General features: G+C 37.6%; 1 protein-coding gene across 4 annotated transcripts in view; it reads left to right on the top strand.

The window, feature by feature from the left end:
• Window positions 1–711: 711 nt before the first annotated feature.
• The window catches only part of ANGPT1 (angiopoietin 1), a 228,890-nt gene continuing 212,755 nt past the window's right edge, over window positions 712–16,846 (top strand). Inside the window, exon 1 of one of the 4 annotated variants that reach the window (XM_036436781.2) lies at window positions 712–1,545. In XM_036436781.2, coding sequence (XP_036292674.1) covers window positions 1,249–1,545 — 297 coding nt within the window. In that variant the 5' untranslated portion in view covers window positions 712–1,248. Of the gene's footprint in view, window positions 1,550–16,846 lie in introns of all 4 variants that reach the window. The other 3 variants (XM_036436782.2, XM_036436784.2, XM_045581379.1) reach the window with 3 other exon arrangements.

Below are 16,846 nucleotides of genomic sequence, written 5' to 3'. Positions count from 1 at the left end.
ATGCTTTTTCTTCAGATAGTGTGTCTATGCAGTCACAGGAAAATTTATGTGAAACTTCTGTGGCAGTAGTAAAGATAGCAACTCTGAAGAGATCTCTGTGAAATATATGATTAGGATATACCACAGGAATTAATAATTCCCAGGCCACTGTCTTAAATTGTAACCACACTGTTTTTGTAAAGAAGTTGCTCAATTTGTATACAGAACATGCAGGGCTGCCTTCTAATCAGGAACTAGTTTCATTTAAAATCTGTATCTTAGAAAGTACTCATATTATTCAACTTAATATGCATATGCTATAGTCCTCTGAGTGATAAGTTGTGAAATATTTTGCTAATTTGATAATTTTCTCCAACTCCTAAAAGTCTAAGTGAATACAGTAAAAGAATACCATCCTCAAAAAACAGTTTTTATTTTTTTTTCTCCAGGATCAATAATAATTTTTTTAAATTTATAATTATACAGATTTATCATTCATAAATAATAATAAAAATAATCTCACTGAACGCTATGCCAATTTTCTTCTTAGGGATTTTCCAATTCAACAGACGCTTCAAAAACATACTGCTAGTTTGCTAGTTAGTAGGTCAGCATGCACACTAAAAGTGTATTAAGGTGGACTGCTCTATTTATTGATTTGCCACGAGTCTGCTAAAGGCTCCAGACAATTGTCTGCGGAAGGGGCGGGAGGGCCATACATGATCGAGGTCATGCGCATCTAGCCAATTTGTAAGACGATCCTGCTACTCCAAGCCATCAGCAATCCTTGCGAAGGGGCACCCTCATGCATTCCTGTCAAGTCATCTTGTGAAAGGCTGCCTGCTTCCAGCTTGGCTTGGATGTTCAACCTTAATAAAACTCACTGAGGTCTGGGAGAAAATAGCAGATCTGCAGCAGATAGGGTAGAGGAAAGGGTCTAGAATATGTACACGCAGCTGACTCAGGCAGGCTCCACGCTGAACGGTTACACAGAGAGGAAACAATAAATCTCAGCTACTATGCAATAAATATCTCAAGTTTTAACTAAGGGAAACTATCATTACAGTGAAATTAAAAATATATATAACATTTTAGAACAAAGCTTAACAAATGGCTAGTTTTCTCTGATTCTTCTTCAAAAGCTTTCTTTGGACAGGGGAAAAAGTCAGAGGCAAGCAGTTTTACCTGAAATAAAGAAGTAGCTTAAAGGTCAGAAGAAAAGGAGCAAGTTTTGCGAGAGGCACGGAGAGAGAGCGCGCTGGCAGTACAATGACAGTTTTCCTCTCCTTAGCTTTCCTCGCTGCCTTTCTGACTCACGTAGGCTGCAGCAACCAGCGCCGAAGTCCAGAGAACGGTGGGAGAAGATATAGCCGGATTCAGTATGGGCAATGTGCCTACACTTTCATTCTTCCAGAACATGACGGGAACTGTCGTGAGAGCAGGACAGACCAGTACAACCCAAACGCTCTGCAGAGAGATGCCCCACACGTGGAACCGGATTTCTCTTCCCAGAAACTTCAACATCTGGAGCATGTGCTGGAAAACTACACTCAGTGGCTGCAAAAAGTAAGTGGTTGCTTTCGGTTTCTCATTGCACGGAGCCTTTTTTCCTGTTCTTGCACTGGAGCAAACTTAAGAGATCCTTCGGGGAGCATTTTGTGTGTTTACCTTTTGCTCCAGGGGGGCAGTGTTTGCATATGCAAGAGGGCTTTCTCCCAGGGACTCCACGGGGGAGCCAAGGTTTTTAGGTTTGTGGGAGCTTAGGGAGGTAGGATGGCATCCCATTTGTGTGCCTAGCAAAGGCATGTTTTGTGACATCTCTTTTTTTTTCTCTTACTTAAAATTTAGCTTGAGCTTCCCTATGGTCAAAATCCCAACTTAAAAAAAAAAGTACTTTTTGAGCAAGTTGCCAAAAAAAACAAAATAATAAGGATATTACTAATTTAGGATCAAATAGATTTTACACCAGGAATTGTTATGCAGCCAGGATGGGAAATTATTACTAAATACTAATTTTTCAACCACTAGTAAAGTTAACATGAAATGAGATTACATAAAAAGTGTGATATTTGGTTGAAGTAATTGTACAAGTTTGTAAAGGGAACTAAGTTTTAGCAAGTAGTAGAATAGCAGGGGACTGATTTTTCTTTATTTCTGTCATATTTTCTTCCGCCTTTGAGGAGAAAAGATCAGGAGGATACTTTTGAATGTGACTGCATCAGGAAGAGGCTGTTTGCTCACCAGGAAAGGAGAAATAAAGCCGGTGGTGGCTATTCCAAAAGGCGTGCACCTGTAGACTTGGGCTGGACACAGCTTGTAGGCTAGGCTATATCTTGTCTATATCCCTGAGTTGCCTTCAGGGTATGGTAGTTCAGACAGTACCATGTGGGAATGTAGGTATCCAGATGAAAGTTAATATTGAATATGCACATAATCCCAATTTATAGAAATTAAATGGAATTTTTTTTTCAGTATTTCACTATAATGCTACTTAAAATTGTTTTATTGAAACTATGCCTGTTAAAATATGAAACAGTTCTTGCAGTTCATCCTCTCTTCGCTCTGTTTAAATGTGTAACAGGTAAGCAGCAGATAACAAGTGCTACTATAAGGGGGGTAAGAGGGGGGCAAATATCCTAATTTGTGAAAAGCTTCCCCTCTACCTCTCAGGGATCTTTGCAAAAACCCTACTTAGTGCATATATATAGGTATGCAACCGGTCCGGTCTTCTTTAAGTTAGTCAATTAACAGAGCAAACCTTTTAAGAAGATAAAAGATAGGGAAAGGATAAATTCTCTTTTATGTTCCTGTGTGGTCACACTCACATCACCTCTTGCTGAATCATGCCGAGTAATAGTTATTCTACTTTTGTCCACTAGGGACTGAACTAAGATCACTGTTATTTTATTTGACAAGTTCACTGAGATTGTAGTTTTAGAGTTTCCAAACCCAGAATTGTAGTTAATCTTTCTATTATGGACTATAAGGTGGGGGTTGGGGAGTGTGTGGGTGGGGGAGGATAAATAGAAGAATAGAAAGCAGACAGAATTCTGTACTCTTTTGATAGTTGTAACTTAAATTTTTCAACAGCCATTATAATAGAATATCTGTTTTGTGTTTTTTTTTTAAAAAAAACACACACACTTATTTTCATAATAAACAAAAGAATTTGATTGAATTGCTTATTTCTATTCCCAGTATACTTTCCATGTAGTTGTTAATGATAATTCAATCATTTTAAATTAGCCTGGATTCTTTGAGGGGGGTAGGGAAGGAAGTTTAGTCCCTGGTTGTTTTGAATGGACTATTCTACCAAAAATATAATATTTTGTTTGCTTAAAATATACAATTAAATGATAAGTTAAACCTATTTATGCATATTTTTGTTGCTATGCAATTATTCATCAGTGACAGGGTAAACATACGATTCTACTGGGCTTGAATCATGCACATGTTTCAGATGGTAACTTATTGTGTGAAATAAATTAGATTTTTGTTTGTATTGTTTTTGGTCAGTGATTATTGTATAGTTTTCAGATTGTAGCCAAGCATAACTATCACCCTAAATGTTGCTAGTGTGCATCAAGCTGAATATATGCTGAAAACATCCCTGTCTGTATGAGTCAGAGCAGCTTGACTATTGTCTGTTTAAATTTGCATATCTTTTGTCATTGTTAATGTAATTGGTCTGAGGATCAAGAAACCAAATAATTGCAGTCAGCCAAGAACTTGCTAAAGGCTCTCATAAGTTTCCCTTAATTAGAGGTTTTCATCACATCAAGTTCCAAATTTCATGTAATGTATTTATTTTGATAATTCCAATGGAAATCGTTTTACTGTAACCATTTGGTATGCTTAGTACTAGAATTTGTACTGCTATTTTGATTCCAAGTTAGGATAAGAAGCAATACACTGCAGAAACTAGGACTATCTGTATTTAAGTGCAATTAATTCAACAAAACAATTAATCAAAGCAAGGTGATTATTATGCAGCTCATGGAATCACTCTCAGGAAAATGTTTGATGTAGAATGGATGTTATCAGTGCTAGATGCAGCTAGATGATAATTTATGTTAATCTACCGGTAGGTGTATCTTCCTTGAAGTTCCATAGAATGGATTCTTTTAAATGTTCTTCACAAGACACTGGCTGTCACTAAAAGTCACCCCTGATACACCCTCAAATATCATTCCTCAACCTTTTTGGTCTTGCAACTAAACAAGATGAGGAGCAATGTATGCAAGTGCTGGAACTGTTAACTGTTAATGGCACTGGTTTTTGATGTGATGAATTGAATCACAGAGATCAACTTTCCTTGGTAACTTGTTAATTAACATCAACATGAAGTAGCTTAATAACATTATATTTACTTGTCAGATGGGGAAGAACAATAAATAATATGCTCAAATATCATCAGGTTAGCCCTGGTCTGGTAGCTCAGTTGGTTAAAGCATAATTCTGATACACCAAAGTTGTGGGTTTGATCTCCATATAAGAAACAGGCAATGAATGCATAAATAAATGGAACAGCAAATTGATTTTTCTCTCTCTCTGTTCTTCTTTCTCTACAACCAGTAAATTTAAACAATTTTTAAATCACCGTTTGATTGGGTGAAACACTTGCGTTATATGACTCTCCTCTTTCATATAGGTCTTTTCAGAATTATTAGTAAACCACACTCAATACCTGAGAGTGATCAGATATCAGGATAGCAACAATAAATACAAATGGCCTTTGTGTCTTTGCCACTTTTTTGTGTGATTTCTTTTAACCTTTATATAGCAGAGAAATGTCTAATGTTTTAATGTTTTCTCCACATCTTGTACTTTTTGAACTATTATTATCTTTCTCCCATATCCAAAAGTTCACAAACATGTACATTTATAACATTAAGATAAAAAATACATGTATGTTCTAGAATTTGGAGGAATGCTTAGAAAGTATGCTTTGCTTTTGCCAAAGGATATCTTCCTTTTGGTTGAAAGTATAAATACATTAAGTCAGAAACTCAGAAACCTGACTTAGAGGATAAGGTTCTATTTACTATAAATACTTCACACTGCCTAAAATTGATGAATTGATTATTATTTCTGGAAAATGTAGTTATGAATTGCCATTCAGAATATTTTAGTAAAAGCTTTTACTGGAAAGCTTGGCTAATTTTTTTTGACAGCATTTTTTGACTTAATAACAACCTCTACTTGTGTACTGTATTCTTTGCTTGAGAAAATTAGAGTTTAGTTTAGCCGAAACATATTAATGATGATGATGATTTTTAAAAACCATATATTATATTACATATATTAACCCATTACTAGTATCCACTAAAATGTGACCTTTGTGAGGCCAATGACCTTGTGTTTGTCCATTGCCATATCCCCAATTCTAGAGCAGGATGTTGTCCATAGTCAATAGACAATAAATATTTGTTGAATAAACAAATGAATGCATTGCATATGTACACTTTACTATGTACTATTACCATTTTGTTTTGGATATAAAGTTTTCTCCCTAAATAGATTGTGAGGTGTCAATTAGGAAAGGACTACATCCTACAATTATTTTTGTCCTAATAGTAATTAAAACAATAATTGGGTCTAGAGTAGGTAGTTACTAATTATTCAAATTGTGTTTATCTGATCACCTAGGCCAGTGGTTGGCAAACTCATTTGTCAACAGAGTCAAATATCAACAGTACAACAATTGAAATTTCTTTTGAGAGTCAATTTTTTTAAATTTAAACTTCTTCTAAAGCCACTTCTTCAAAATAAACTCGCCAGGCAGTGGTATTTTATGAAAGAGCCACACTCAAGGGGCCAAAGAGCTTCATGTGACTCAAGAGCCGCAGTTTGCTGACCACTGACCTAGGCTCTCAACAACTTCAACAGTCACTCTATTTTGTCAACTTAATTATTCTTTAAGGATCAGCTTTGTTGTCAGTTTCTTCTGGAAAGCTACCACACTTCACTGAGATCTCCAATGTTATTGTATTATAATAACATCTGTTATTATAGTACAATAGAGGCCCGATGCATGAAATTCATGCATGGGGGGGAGGGGTTGTCCCTCAGCCCATCCTGTACCCTCTCCAATCTGGGACCTCTCAAAAGATGTCCAACTGCCTGTTTAGGCCAGATCCCAGGCAGTAGGACATCCCTCTCACAATCCAGGACTGCTGGCTCCCAATTGCTCACCTGTCTGCCTGCCTGATTGCCCCTAACCTCTTCTGCCTGCCAGCCTGATCACCCCCTAACCACTCCCCTGCCAGCCTGATCAATGCCTAACTGCTCCCCTACTGACCTGATTGCTCCCAACTGCTCTCCCCTGCAGGCCTGGTTGCCCCTAACTGCCCTCCCCTGCAGGCCAGGTCATTCCCAACTGTCCTCCCCTACTGGCCTAATTGCTCCCAACTGCCCTCCATTGCAGGCCTGGTCCCTTCCAACTGTCCTCCTCTGCTGGCCTGATTGTCCACAATTGCTCTCCCTGCTGGCCATCTTGTGGTGGTCATCTTGTGTCCACATGGGGGCAGCCATCTTTGACCACATGGGAGCAGCCATCTTGTGTATTGGAGTGATGGTCAATTTGCATATTACCTCTTTATTATATAGGATTGCAGATATCATTTATCACTGCACTTCCATGCGTGCGGTTGTTGTCATTTTTAGTATTTTAAGTCCTTTTTTTTTCCTACTTGGACAGTAGTATAGTGAATGTCTATTTATCCATTTTTATATCTCCTGAGATGTTTGTTTATTAACTGGCTAAATAATATCTCTGTTTTCATTATAATCTAAAAATAAAAATATATATCAAGTGCTCAAGTGTTTGGTGCTGGATATAAAATAATGCAAGTTAAGGGGCCTCGTAACAGCTTTCAGATGCTAAAGTTGCTTTAATCTTTGGTGCTTAGTTACTTGAGTTTCAGCTACATCTTCATTTGGAAGGAAAAGAATTTTTTTCTTCCAGACTAGTAGGCAACCATTTACTGCATACAACAATGGAATATATTTACACAAAATATGTATACATGTGAATCTAAGTCACTCGAACTTCTCATCTGTGCTTTGTTTTGGTGGCTGCTGACTGTTCAATACTGAGCCACAGAGGATGCTCTATATTTTATTTGCACATTCATTTCCTGAATGTGTGAAATGAACAAATAGTTGCTAAGTATGTTTTTAAAAATTTATTACTAAACTGAAAGGAAATATACATCTATGATTTATGAATAGAGGTAGGAAAAATGACAGTTGTAAGAAAGGCTAATAAGAATAATTGTCTTTTAAATCCAGTTGTATAAATGTTCCTAACTAGCTTTATTTAAAAACTAACCCCTGCTTCTCACGCTAAATAAGAGACTATTGGTTAATATCTCTATATTCATTTCTCAACCAATAGTTAGGTGTTATTATTTGCTTGTAATTTATTAGAATCAAAAGATCCAAGAAGATGTAAAAACCTTTCTGGGCCCTAGAAGTTGGGCAGTTGGAGCTATAAAGGCCTTTTGAATTTCTCTGTGGGAAGGAGCAAGCTTCTCCCCATCTGTCTCCATTGGTAGATCTCCAGTTTTAGGACCATGGCAAACGGATCCTTTACTAAGGGTGACTGCAGCCCTTCCTTAGCTCTGACTGTGCCATTTGACACTGAACCTTGTTTTACTAGCACTTATCTCATATGTAATTATAGGTTCAGTGTAATTTAAAATGAATAAGAATGTGTCATTCTTTCCTTAAAATCTCCCTACAGATTTTCATTATGTCAAAGCAAAATCCAAGTTTCTTGCCATGAGGCCCTATAGGATCTATTCCCACACTTCTTTCTGGATTCATCATCTACCACCTTTTTCTCATTCCAGAAACTCCGGAGACAATAGCTTTCTTGTTATTTCTCCAACAGACTAGCTCATTCCTGTGTCAGGGACTGTACATGCTATTCACTTAGCTCAGAAAATTGTTCCCCTGATCTTGCCATAGATGGCTCTTTCTCTTCATTTCAGGTCTTTACTCAGAACTATTTTCTAAGCACCATTACCTACCACCTTCTCCCATTCTGCTAAGTGACTTTCTGTCATATTACACTGTATTATTTCTTTGTAGCATTTATCACTCTTTGACCTTTTGTGGCTGAGTATTTGTCACATTATTTATTACTAGGGACCCTGTGCATGAATTTGTGCACCTTAAAGGAACTGTGGGCTGTGAGGCTGTGGTGGGCACAGAGCTGGGTCTCAGCCCATCCTCTGCACCCCTGCCCAGCCCCTCCTGCTGTGCCACCCCCACCTCACCCCAGACCCCTGTGTACCAGCCGTCCCACTCGTGCCTCCTCTGCTCCCAGGCCCTGACAATGCTGGCTCCACTTGCATCTGCTGACAACGCAGAGCGATTGGGTGGTGCGAGCAGCCTTCAGGAGCAGGGGGAGGTGGAGAAGCCCTCAGGGGTGATCGGGTTGGCAGTTGCCGCTTGTACCCACTGATGGTGCTGAGCAATTGGGACTGGTGCTGGGCACTGGCAGTGGGTGTGAGCGATGGCTCTGACACCGACTGTGGGTGCGAGCAGCAGCTCCAATGCCAGCAGCAGGTGTGATCAGGACCATGGTTGGCAATGGGTACAATCAGTGGCTGCCAGCCCCAATTGCCCCTCAGGAGCAGAGGTAGGAGGAGAAGCCCTGAGGAGCAATCAGGGCCAGCAGCCGCTGTTAGCATCTGCTGCTAGCGGGTGCTAGCAGGGCCAGCTTTGGCAGCAGGTGGAAGTGCCAAGTAAGACCATGGTGTGCAAGAGCAAATAATTTTCACTAACCGCTAAAGGTTTGCCCCATTACAGCTTGCCTTGCCTTGGTCTGGCGCCCCATTCACCTGTTCCACCATTCTGCTGTGGCTGCTGCCTGTTCCATGTTCATGTCCCGCGCACACTCCCTGGTGATCAGCGCATGTCACAGTGACCGGTTGTTTGATGGTTCTGCCGTTTGGTCTATGTGCATATTAGCCTTTTATTATATAGGATGTTTTCCTCTACTAAGAATGTAAATGCCATAAGAGTTCCTTATCTGTCTTATTCCCTGTAGTATATCTCACTCCTAGAGGAGTGCATGACACAAAACAGGACATCATTAAATACTCACAGGATATATTCTCCCATACCCTACAATCTCTGAGGTAGTCTGTGCCTGTCTTATCCACCGGTTTGTATTTGTTATTATTTTTTAATATCAGATCTACTTTTCTAAATTAGCCCCTGGAACATAGTTGGAAAAAATACCTTTTTTAATGAATGAATTTCATAGGCAAATTTTGACTATAATTAAATATATGTATGAAAATGAGACCCAAGTATATTTTATACATTTCCTTGCAACAATTGTGTAAATAGGAGAAAATTTAATTTATTTTCTGAGTTTCCATCCTCTCTATCAAGGATTAGCAAACTGTGGCTCCTAAGCTAAATTCTGCCAGCCACCTGTGTTTTAAATAACATTTTATTGAAATAGCCACACCCATTTCCTTATAGATTATCTATGGCAGTGGTCGGCAAACTCATTTATTAACAGAGCCAAATACCAACAGTACAACGATTGAAATTTCTTTGGAGAGCCAAAATTTTTAAATTTAAACTTCTTCTAATGCCACTTCTTCAAAATAGACTCAAACAGGCCGTGGTATTTTGTGGAAGAACCACACTCAAGGGGCCAAAGAGCCGCATGTGGCTCTCAATCCACATGTGGCTCTCAAGCTGTAGTTTGCCGACATGGGTCTATGTCTACTTTCTTCATTCAAAGACAGAGTTGAAGATTTGCAACAGAAGCCATATGGCCCACAGAACCTAAAATGTGATATCTAGCCTTTGGAAGAAAATGTTTGCTCACTCCTGTTCTATATCACAGAAGGTACAGGGTATTAACATTAGGACCATTGCAAGGTAAATTGCGAGGTTTGTTTTGTGGGAAAAAAGATTGCCCTCCAGGAGGCCAAGTAATCTTCAGGCCCGGGCCAGTTGGCAGAGAGCCTGACTAAGCTATTTCTTGGCTTGGTAGTGACATGCTGTGAGGTGACATTTTAGAGTGGTACAGGCAGGGAAATTTCATGTCTTTTCTTTCCCCTGTGCATCATCATGTGAATAAAGAAATATTCTGACAGCAGACACTTGTTAGAAAGGAGAGGCACCTGAGTGCCAGGCTGGAGCAGCAGCCTTTGGATAAACAAGGATGGGTGCCAGGATCTCTGCTTTATGTGCCTGTTTCATCCTGTTGGCTGTGGCATCGGCAGGAATGTTGACAAAATATTGGAGGCCTTCTATTTTCATAGTTATTGGACTTCGGCTTTGCCTTTGACATTCAGTCCGTTTAAAAAATTTTTCTTCCTCTCTCATTTGTTTAGATATAAACATTGCAAGTATTCCCACTTGTGCAGATGAGGAGAGGGGAGGAGCGGCAAGTGGGTTGCTCAGCTACAAAACACAGAGGTTTATCAGCCCTGTGCTATATAATTTGCTAATTAAGGAGGGTTTGTTTTTACTCTGCCATGATCTTGTCTCTGTGTGGAAAAGTTAGCAGTCTTTTCCCGGGTCTTGTGTTCTTCCTTTCTCTTTTAAATAACCACAAGTTATATTGTGTCATTTGCTTAGATGTACAACCCTAATTACATTCTGAGTCATCCTTGCCTTTTGTTCCAGGACAAGATTATTGTTTGCTGTGACATTAGGAAGCTCCAAACCCACTTTGGTCTTGTCCCCATGGTCTGAGGGAGAGAGTGTCTTAGTGTTTAAATCTCTTTACAAATGTACAAAAGATGTGCCCCCTCCCTCATCAAAGAGCTTTCTAAAGAACAAAGCATTCTGTGGATTATCTTTTCTTTATATTTGGAGGCTCTCTACCTAAGCAATCTTCCCTAATTCACACATGGAAATATTAGAAGTGAGAGGTTTTGAGACTTTTTTGGTCTTAGTTGTCTTTCCAAATGAGCTGCAACCAAAAAGGTAATATTTAACAGAGAAAGTGATATAAATTATATAAAGCCAGATACAACCCCACTGGTAGCTAATAATTTCATCAGTAATATATTTGGGCATCTGTAGATATTTTCTTTTGGTAGTATGTATTGAGGAATGTAGAGTAAAATAAATATTACTTTATATATATATACTACATGACTATACAAGTTAATTACTATAGGTATACATTGGCAAGTATTTTCTAAGTGTTTGCGGAACTATTGAAAGAGCATGTTAATTCGCTCAAGCATCAAAGCTGTGTCTAAAGTAAATCCGTAGCTGAAATATTAATGAAATGCAAGTGTAATGTGAATATCCAAAATCATATTTACCTCCAAATTCACTGGTATCAAATAGGTAAACTTACCATATATTTCTATGGAATGGCTAATGATAACTTTGGATGATAGGATGATAGTGTATTTTAAAGATTAGGACATCTGTAGTTTAGCTCATTGGGTAGACTATCAGTAGTTTCTATTTTGTTAATGAAAATGGGATGAGTCGAATTATAATACTAAACCCTAAAGGTTATTGGAGGGTTCCTATTTTTAGAAAATCCTAAATTATATTTCACTTCTAAACTTTTAAAGATACTTCTAAGATTTTATAAAAAATAAAATCTTTATTATTCAAGTACAGATGACTAAGATCCATTGGGTATTTATTGTAACTAAAGATTTGCTGCAACCACAGAACTTGCTTCCACTTTGTCTCAGTTGCACAAATATAAGAGGTGAGAATTATATCCTTATTACTTATATTAACAGTCTTTTCTGTGTTTTTCCAAGTTTACTCAGTTTTAAATAACAAGAACAGAACTACCATAAGCAGTAGTGTTAATATTTATGCAATAAACAAATAATGTACTGAATACATTGAGTATTTAATAACTATAAAAATGTTAATAAAACAGCGAAGTTTTAATATATAGGGCCTGGCAATAGTAGGTTTACATTTGTTTGTATGGAAAACGATATTACAATGAATAAATAATATAAGAATAGACTCTGTTTCATGTATTCATGCAAAGTAAACTTACTTTTGCTTCACCTTATATTTGAAAAAAATGAAGTAATGAATTTAAAATATTTCTTACTAGTTGGACCCTATTTTTAAGCAAATTATTAGGCAGAAGCTTAATATGTAATCTAGATGCAAATGGAGGGGGTGGAGGAAACGTGGAGTGAGCCCTGTAGGACCCTCTTCCTCTGCCCCTCTCCCAGAGGCAACCTCAAGGGACTCTGTGTGTTCAAAGGAATGCCCTTGCTAAATGGCTGCAATAAAACTTCCAGATAGTCATGTATTAGGTAGGTAAAGCTGCCAAAACCAATCTAGCAGGCAAAAAGAAACTTAACACTTGATAGTTGGAATATATGTTGGCAAGCTGATGTAAGAATGTCCAAGTCTGCCATATACAAAGAAGTTTAAGATATTAATGTGTCACTTACAAAAATACTGGTTCTTTAGACTCTTAAATATGAACAGGCCCATCCATATTTAATATGACCCAAACATATTAAGATAATAGACAACTCTTGGATAATTAGTGGCAAATTGTATGACTTATTTACACAATTATCTAATTATGTGATAATTTACATTTCCCTATTTTAAATTTAGGAATATGACTTAAATATATTGATTATCTAAAATATCAAACTACAATATTCACTTAAAATTCTTTATTAAGGATAGTAAAAAGACATCTGAATTTTAAATAGGCATTTTGGTATTTTCAGAATTTTGTATTTAAAAATTTTGTTTTCAGAATTGTAAAGATTCTTGTTTGATCTACTTAGCTAATCTTTGTTTTTACTACTGGTATGTGACACCAGGAATAGAAATCTCAGAATCCCATTTTCTTGTTCATACATGCTGATTATTCATTATTTTTAAGATACTAGTCTGCACTGTGAAGGTTAACTTAATTAAGAATAGATAAGATCATCTTTGAATCCATTTTCCCAAACACATCTAAGCTTCAACATATGACAGTGTGCTAAAAGAGAACAATGTTATTATTTCTCTTTCTTTAGGAGATGAATAATGCATATATACTGATGGAATGAAAGCTCCAAAATCAGGGCTTGTATGAATTTCTTATTCTTTTAGAAATGAAAGTTGTAATTATTTTTCTGGCTTTCCAAGGACCTGCTCTTTTCAAATGCCAGTTTGCCCATCCTGCACTTTGGACACTTTGGAGACTTGAAAACTGGAAATGAGAGGTGTTAAGATGTTCTCAGAACTGGAAAGACTAAAGGACTTAAGGGACTCTATTTCTAAGCTGGCCTCTCCTTTTCATTCCTCTTCTCTCCTCTGGTTTCATTTTCAGATCCTCCTTATTCTGTCCATGGAGTGGAAGGGCTAGAAAGAGGATGGACAAGAGGGAAAACAAATAACAGCCTCCCTTTATTGGAGGCTGGGGGTGGGCCCAGTGAGGGGCCACGAGATTATAGCAGTGTCAGGAGAGATGGCAGTGAGTTCCACCAGGGGAATTTAGGATACAGGCACAAGTCAAGGAGCTAAGCACCTGCCATTAACAAAGGACAGGCAGCCAATTAGCCAGTTATCTAATTTAATATGCACTGCATGCAAGGTGTTCTGCTAGGTTCTGGGAGATGATGATGAATCTACTACTGATAGCCTCTGCTGTTGAGAAACCTAAACCCACTGAAATAGATAGACAGTGAAAACAAATGTACTGTTTGTGTCCCCTGTTTCCTATGTCATGTCTAAAGACAATACCAAATTATGACTAAGTGTGTTGCTAGGGCCAGACTGTCTGGATTTGAATCTTGACAGCACCACTTCCTTGCTGTGTGACCTTGAGCAAGTTCCTTAATTCTCAGTGCTCCACATTCATTACCAGTAAAATTGAGGTAGTAATAGTACTCATATCATCAGGTGTTTGTTAAGAGTAAGCATGATTCCTGTAAATTACTTTGTCTGAGTTCCATCACATAGAAAATGTTAATAACTATTACTTATTCTGGGTTACAGTAATAGTTAAATGAGCACTTTTACCAACTCTCAGGCTCTTTGGAAGACTTTATGTATATTAATTTATAAAATACTTTCAAAAGTCAATATGAGGTAGATAATAGTATAATTTTCCACATGGCAAATGAGAATATCAAGGCAGAGAGAAGGAAAGTAACTTGCCAGTATTACCCTGTAACTAAGTGGTAGGGCCAGCATGAGTCTGGCTCAATGACCTACTAGTATGCTCTTAACCAAGCATGGAATTAGCTACTGCAACTTTTACTATGTCCCTTCTTGCCAATCTTCAAACCTTAAATCTACTTAATTTCCCCCCCCCCATAGTAGTCTTTGTATCTAAACCCTTAATTCTTTCATACTAAATGAATCGCCCTCTTTTCAAGTTCTGTTTCAGACAGCCATTTGTCCCCATCCCAACTCTAAAGCTCCATGGTTAAATTGACTGTGACACTTAGGTTATGCTGCTGACTGAAGCACAATAGCCCAATTCTCTCTGCCCTCCCACAGGTCTGGTAACAAATAGAAGAATCCCAAGTCTGCAGTCCCTCCTCTGCAGTCCCTCCCGCCTATCTTCTTAGAAGTACCTTCTCTTGAAGTTACAGAGCTTAATTGAATCTGACTATTTATCTAAAAACTTCTAAAAACACAAAGAAAAGCTTACAATTGCTTTACATGGGGTGAAGCAGCCTATTCTAAATGTCTTCCGTTCAATTTAATGACCTCCCTCTTGGATTTATCTGTGGGCAATCCTTCTTGGAAAAGCAAAAGCAGATCCTGGAACTTAAAATATTATTTGCATGCACTTTCTTTTGTGGGTCATTCACAGAGTTGTAAAAATGAGAAGAAGCGCCTTGTTTTCTCAGGCAATGACCTCTTATCTTACTTCCTATTTTATATATCATTGTCCCTATTAATTAAAGTATTTCTGGTATTTTGGCTCAAAGGCAAACACTGCTACTTAAAGCAGTTATGACAACTCTTCTCTTCCTGATCTCAGAGGCCTGACCACTCAGATGCCTAGGTTTCAAGGGTTGCTACCTTCATAGGTAGGTATCAGTTGTACAATGTGGAAAGCCTTCAGGTTATCCTAACTTCCCTTTGTCCATTCTTCTTCACGGAGTCCCCTAGAGAAGAGCAGACAAAACAGATGGGGACAAAATGTTTACCATATAGTTTATGTGAGTCTTTATGCTTACATTGTTTTGCAGTTTTTTCAATCATTCAAAAATTGTAAAAGTCTCAGTGAATTCAGATTTGTGAGAATCAAGATATGAAGCTGTTTTGTAACTATATGTATACTACTTAACCTGTCATGTTTAAGCTGTAAGTTTAAATCCAGATGTTTCTGAAAGCTGTTATTGAGCACGGCTGACTGACTGGTGGTTTCCCAAATATAAAACGAGTTAGTAGCATCTGTCCAATTCCCAACAGTTTGGAATTCCTGCAATAAAATCCATCCCAGATTCTCCCCTTCTTAACTGATGAGCATAGGATTTGGACTTGAATGAATCAGGTATAGGAACATTATTTAAATATATGAGGTGCTTTGTGTATTACATTATGTATTGGTTGAAACTTTTTGGAAAACAACATAACAGTAAATACAACAAACATAACTAATTTTTTATACTCCTGGACTCAGCAACGTTACTTCTGGGAATCATTCCCAAGGAAATAATCCAAAAGAAGGAAAAAGCAATTTACATATTCATTGTAACTATCATAGCAGGAACATTGGAAACAATAGATATTATTTGGTATTTACTATGATACCTTGCACACATGATCTCTAATTCTAAAAAAAACCTCTGAGAAACAATATTATCCACAGCTTTAAACAAGGGAACCACACACAAGCTCCCACAAGTGGTAAATGGCAGAATCGGCAGACACTTCAGCCCAGAATTGTCTCATAAAAGGCCATGTCTTTAGTGAGACCTCGGCTGTAGCTGTTAAAATCATATTTTTATAGGAGAAATATGTACAAGATGTTGCATGAATACATTTAAATACCTGAATAATTATGGCAATAAAAATAATAGCTCATATTTTTGAGCATTTAATATGTACTACGTCTGGGACAGACACTATTTTTATTTTTTTAAATATATTTTTATTGGTTTTTAGAGAGAGAGGAAAGGAGAGGGAGAAAACATCCATGACAGAGCAACATCGATTGTCTGCCTCCTGCACATTCCCTACTGAGGATTGAGCCCATAGCCCAGACATTATGTGCCTGACCAGGAATCGAACTGGCAACCTTTCAGTGCACTGGACAACACTCAAGCAATTGAGCCACACGGGTCAAGGCTGGGACAGACACTTTAAAGGTGTTACCTTATCTGAACCTTGCAACTCTGTACATAGATACTGTCCTTGTCTTCATTTTAGAAAAGCTTTACATATATTACAGCCCTGACTTTGTGTGAGGTTAGCGGGTATTGGAGAGGTGGGTGTGTATTTGTAAACACATGCATAAAACCATGTACAGGAAACACCATTCACAGGATTCATTTTTAATGGTGGAATTGGAAAATATATTTTGCATTTTATTTTTTATGCCTATTGTATTTATTTTACAATATGAGCATGTGCCTCTTTTATAATCGAAGTAATTTTATTAAAGAAAAATAAGTATAATAAATAATAATAAATGTCAAATAAAAATAAGCAGGAATGAAATAGAGATGATGGGAACTTGACCATGTCACAATTCCCATCACTTTTCCAAATAACTGTTCTTAGGGAATGGTAAATATAGAGGGGTCTTCAGAAATTGTTACAGAATTTTAGGTAAAAGAAATCTAGAAAAAATATTTGGACCAGGGTTTTTACTTTGGTAAGTCACATTTTATTACCCAAATAGCTACCTTCCTTTATG

Source organism: Pipistrellus kuhlii, unplaced genomic scaffold (genome assembly GCF_014108245.1).
Source record: "Pipistrellus kuhlii isolate mPipKuh1 unplaced genomic scaffold, mPipKuh1.p scaffold_m20_p_14, whole genome shotgun sequence".
NCBI classification, from domain to species: Eukaryota; Metazoa; Chordata; class Mammalia; order Chiroptera; family Vespertilionidae; genus Pipistrellus; species Pipistrellus kuhlii.
The sequence above is the reverse complement of the archived record's forward strand: the minus strand, read 5'-3'. Positions and strand labels throughout refer to the sequence as shown.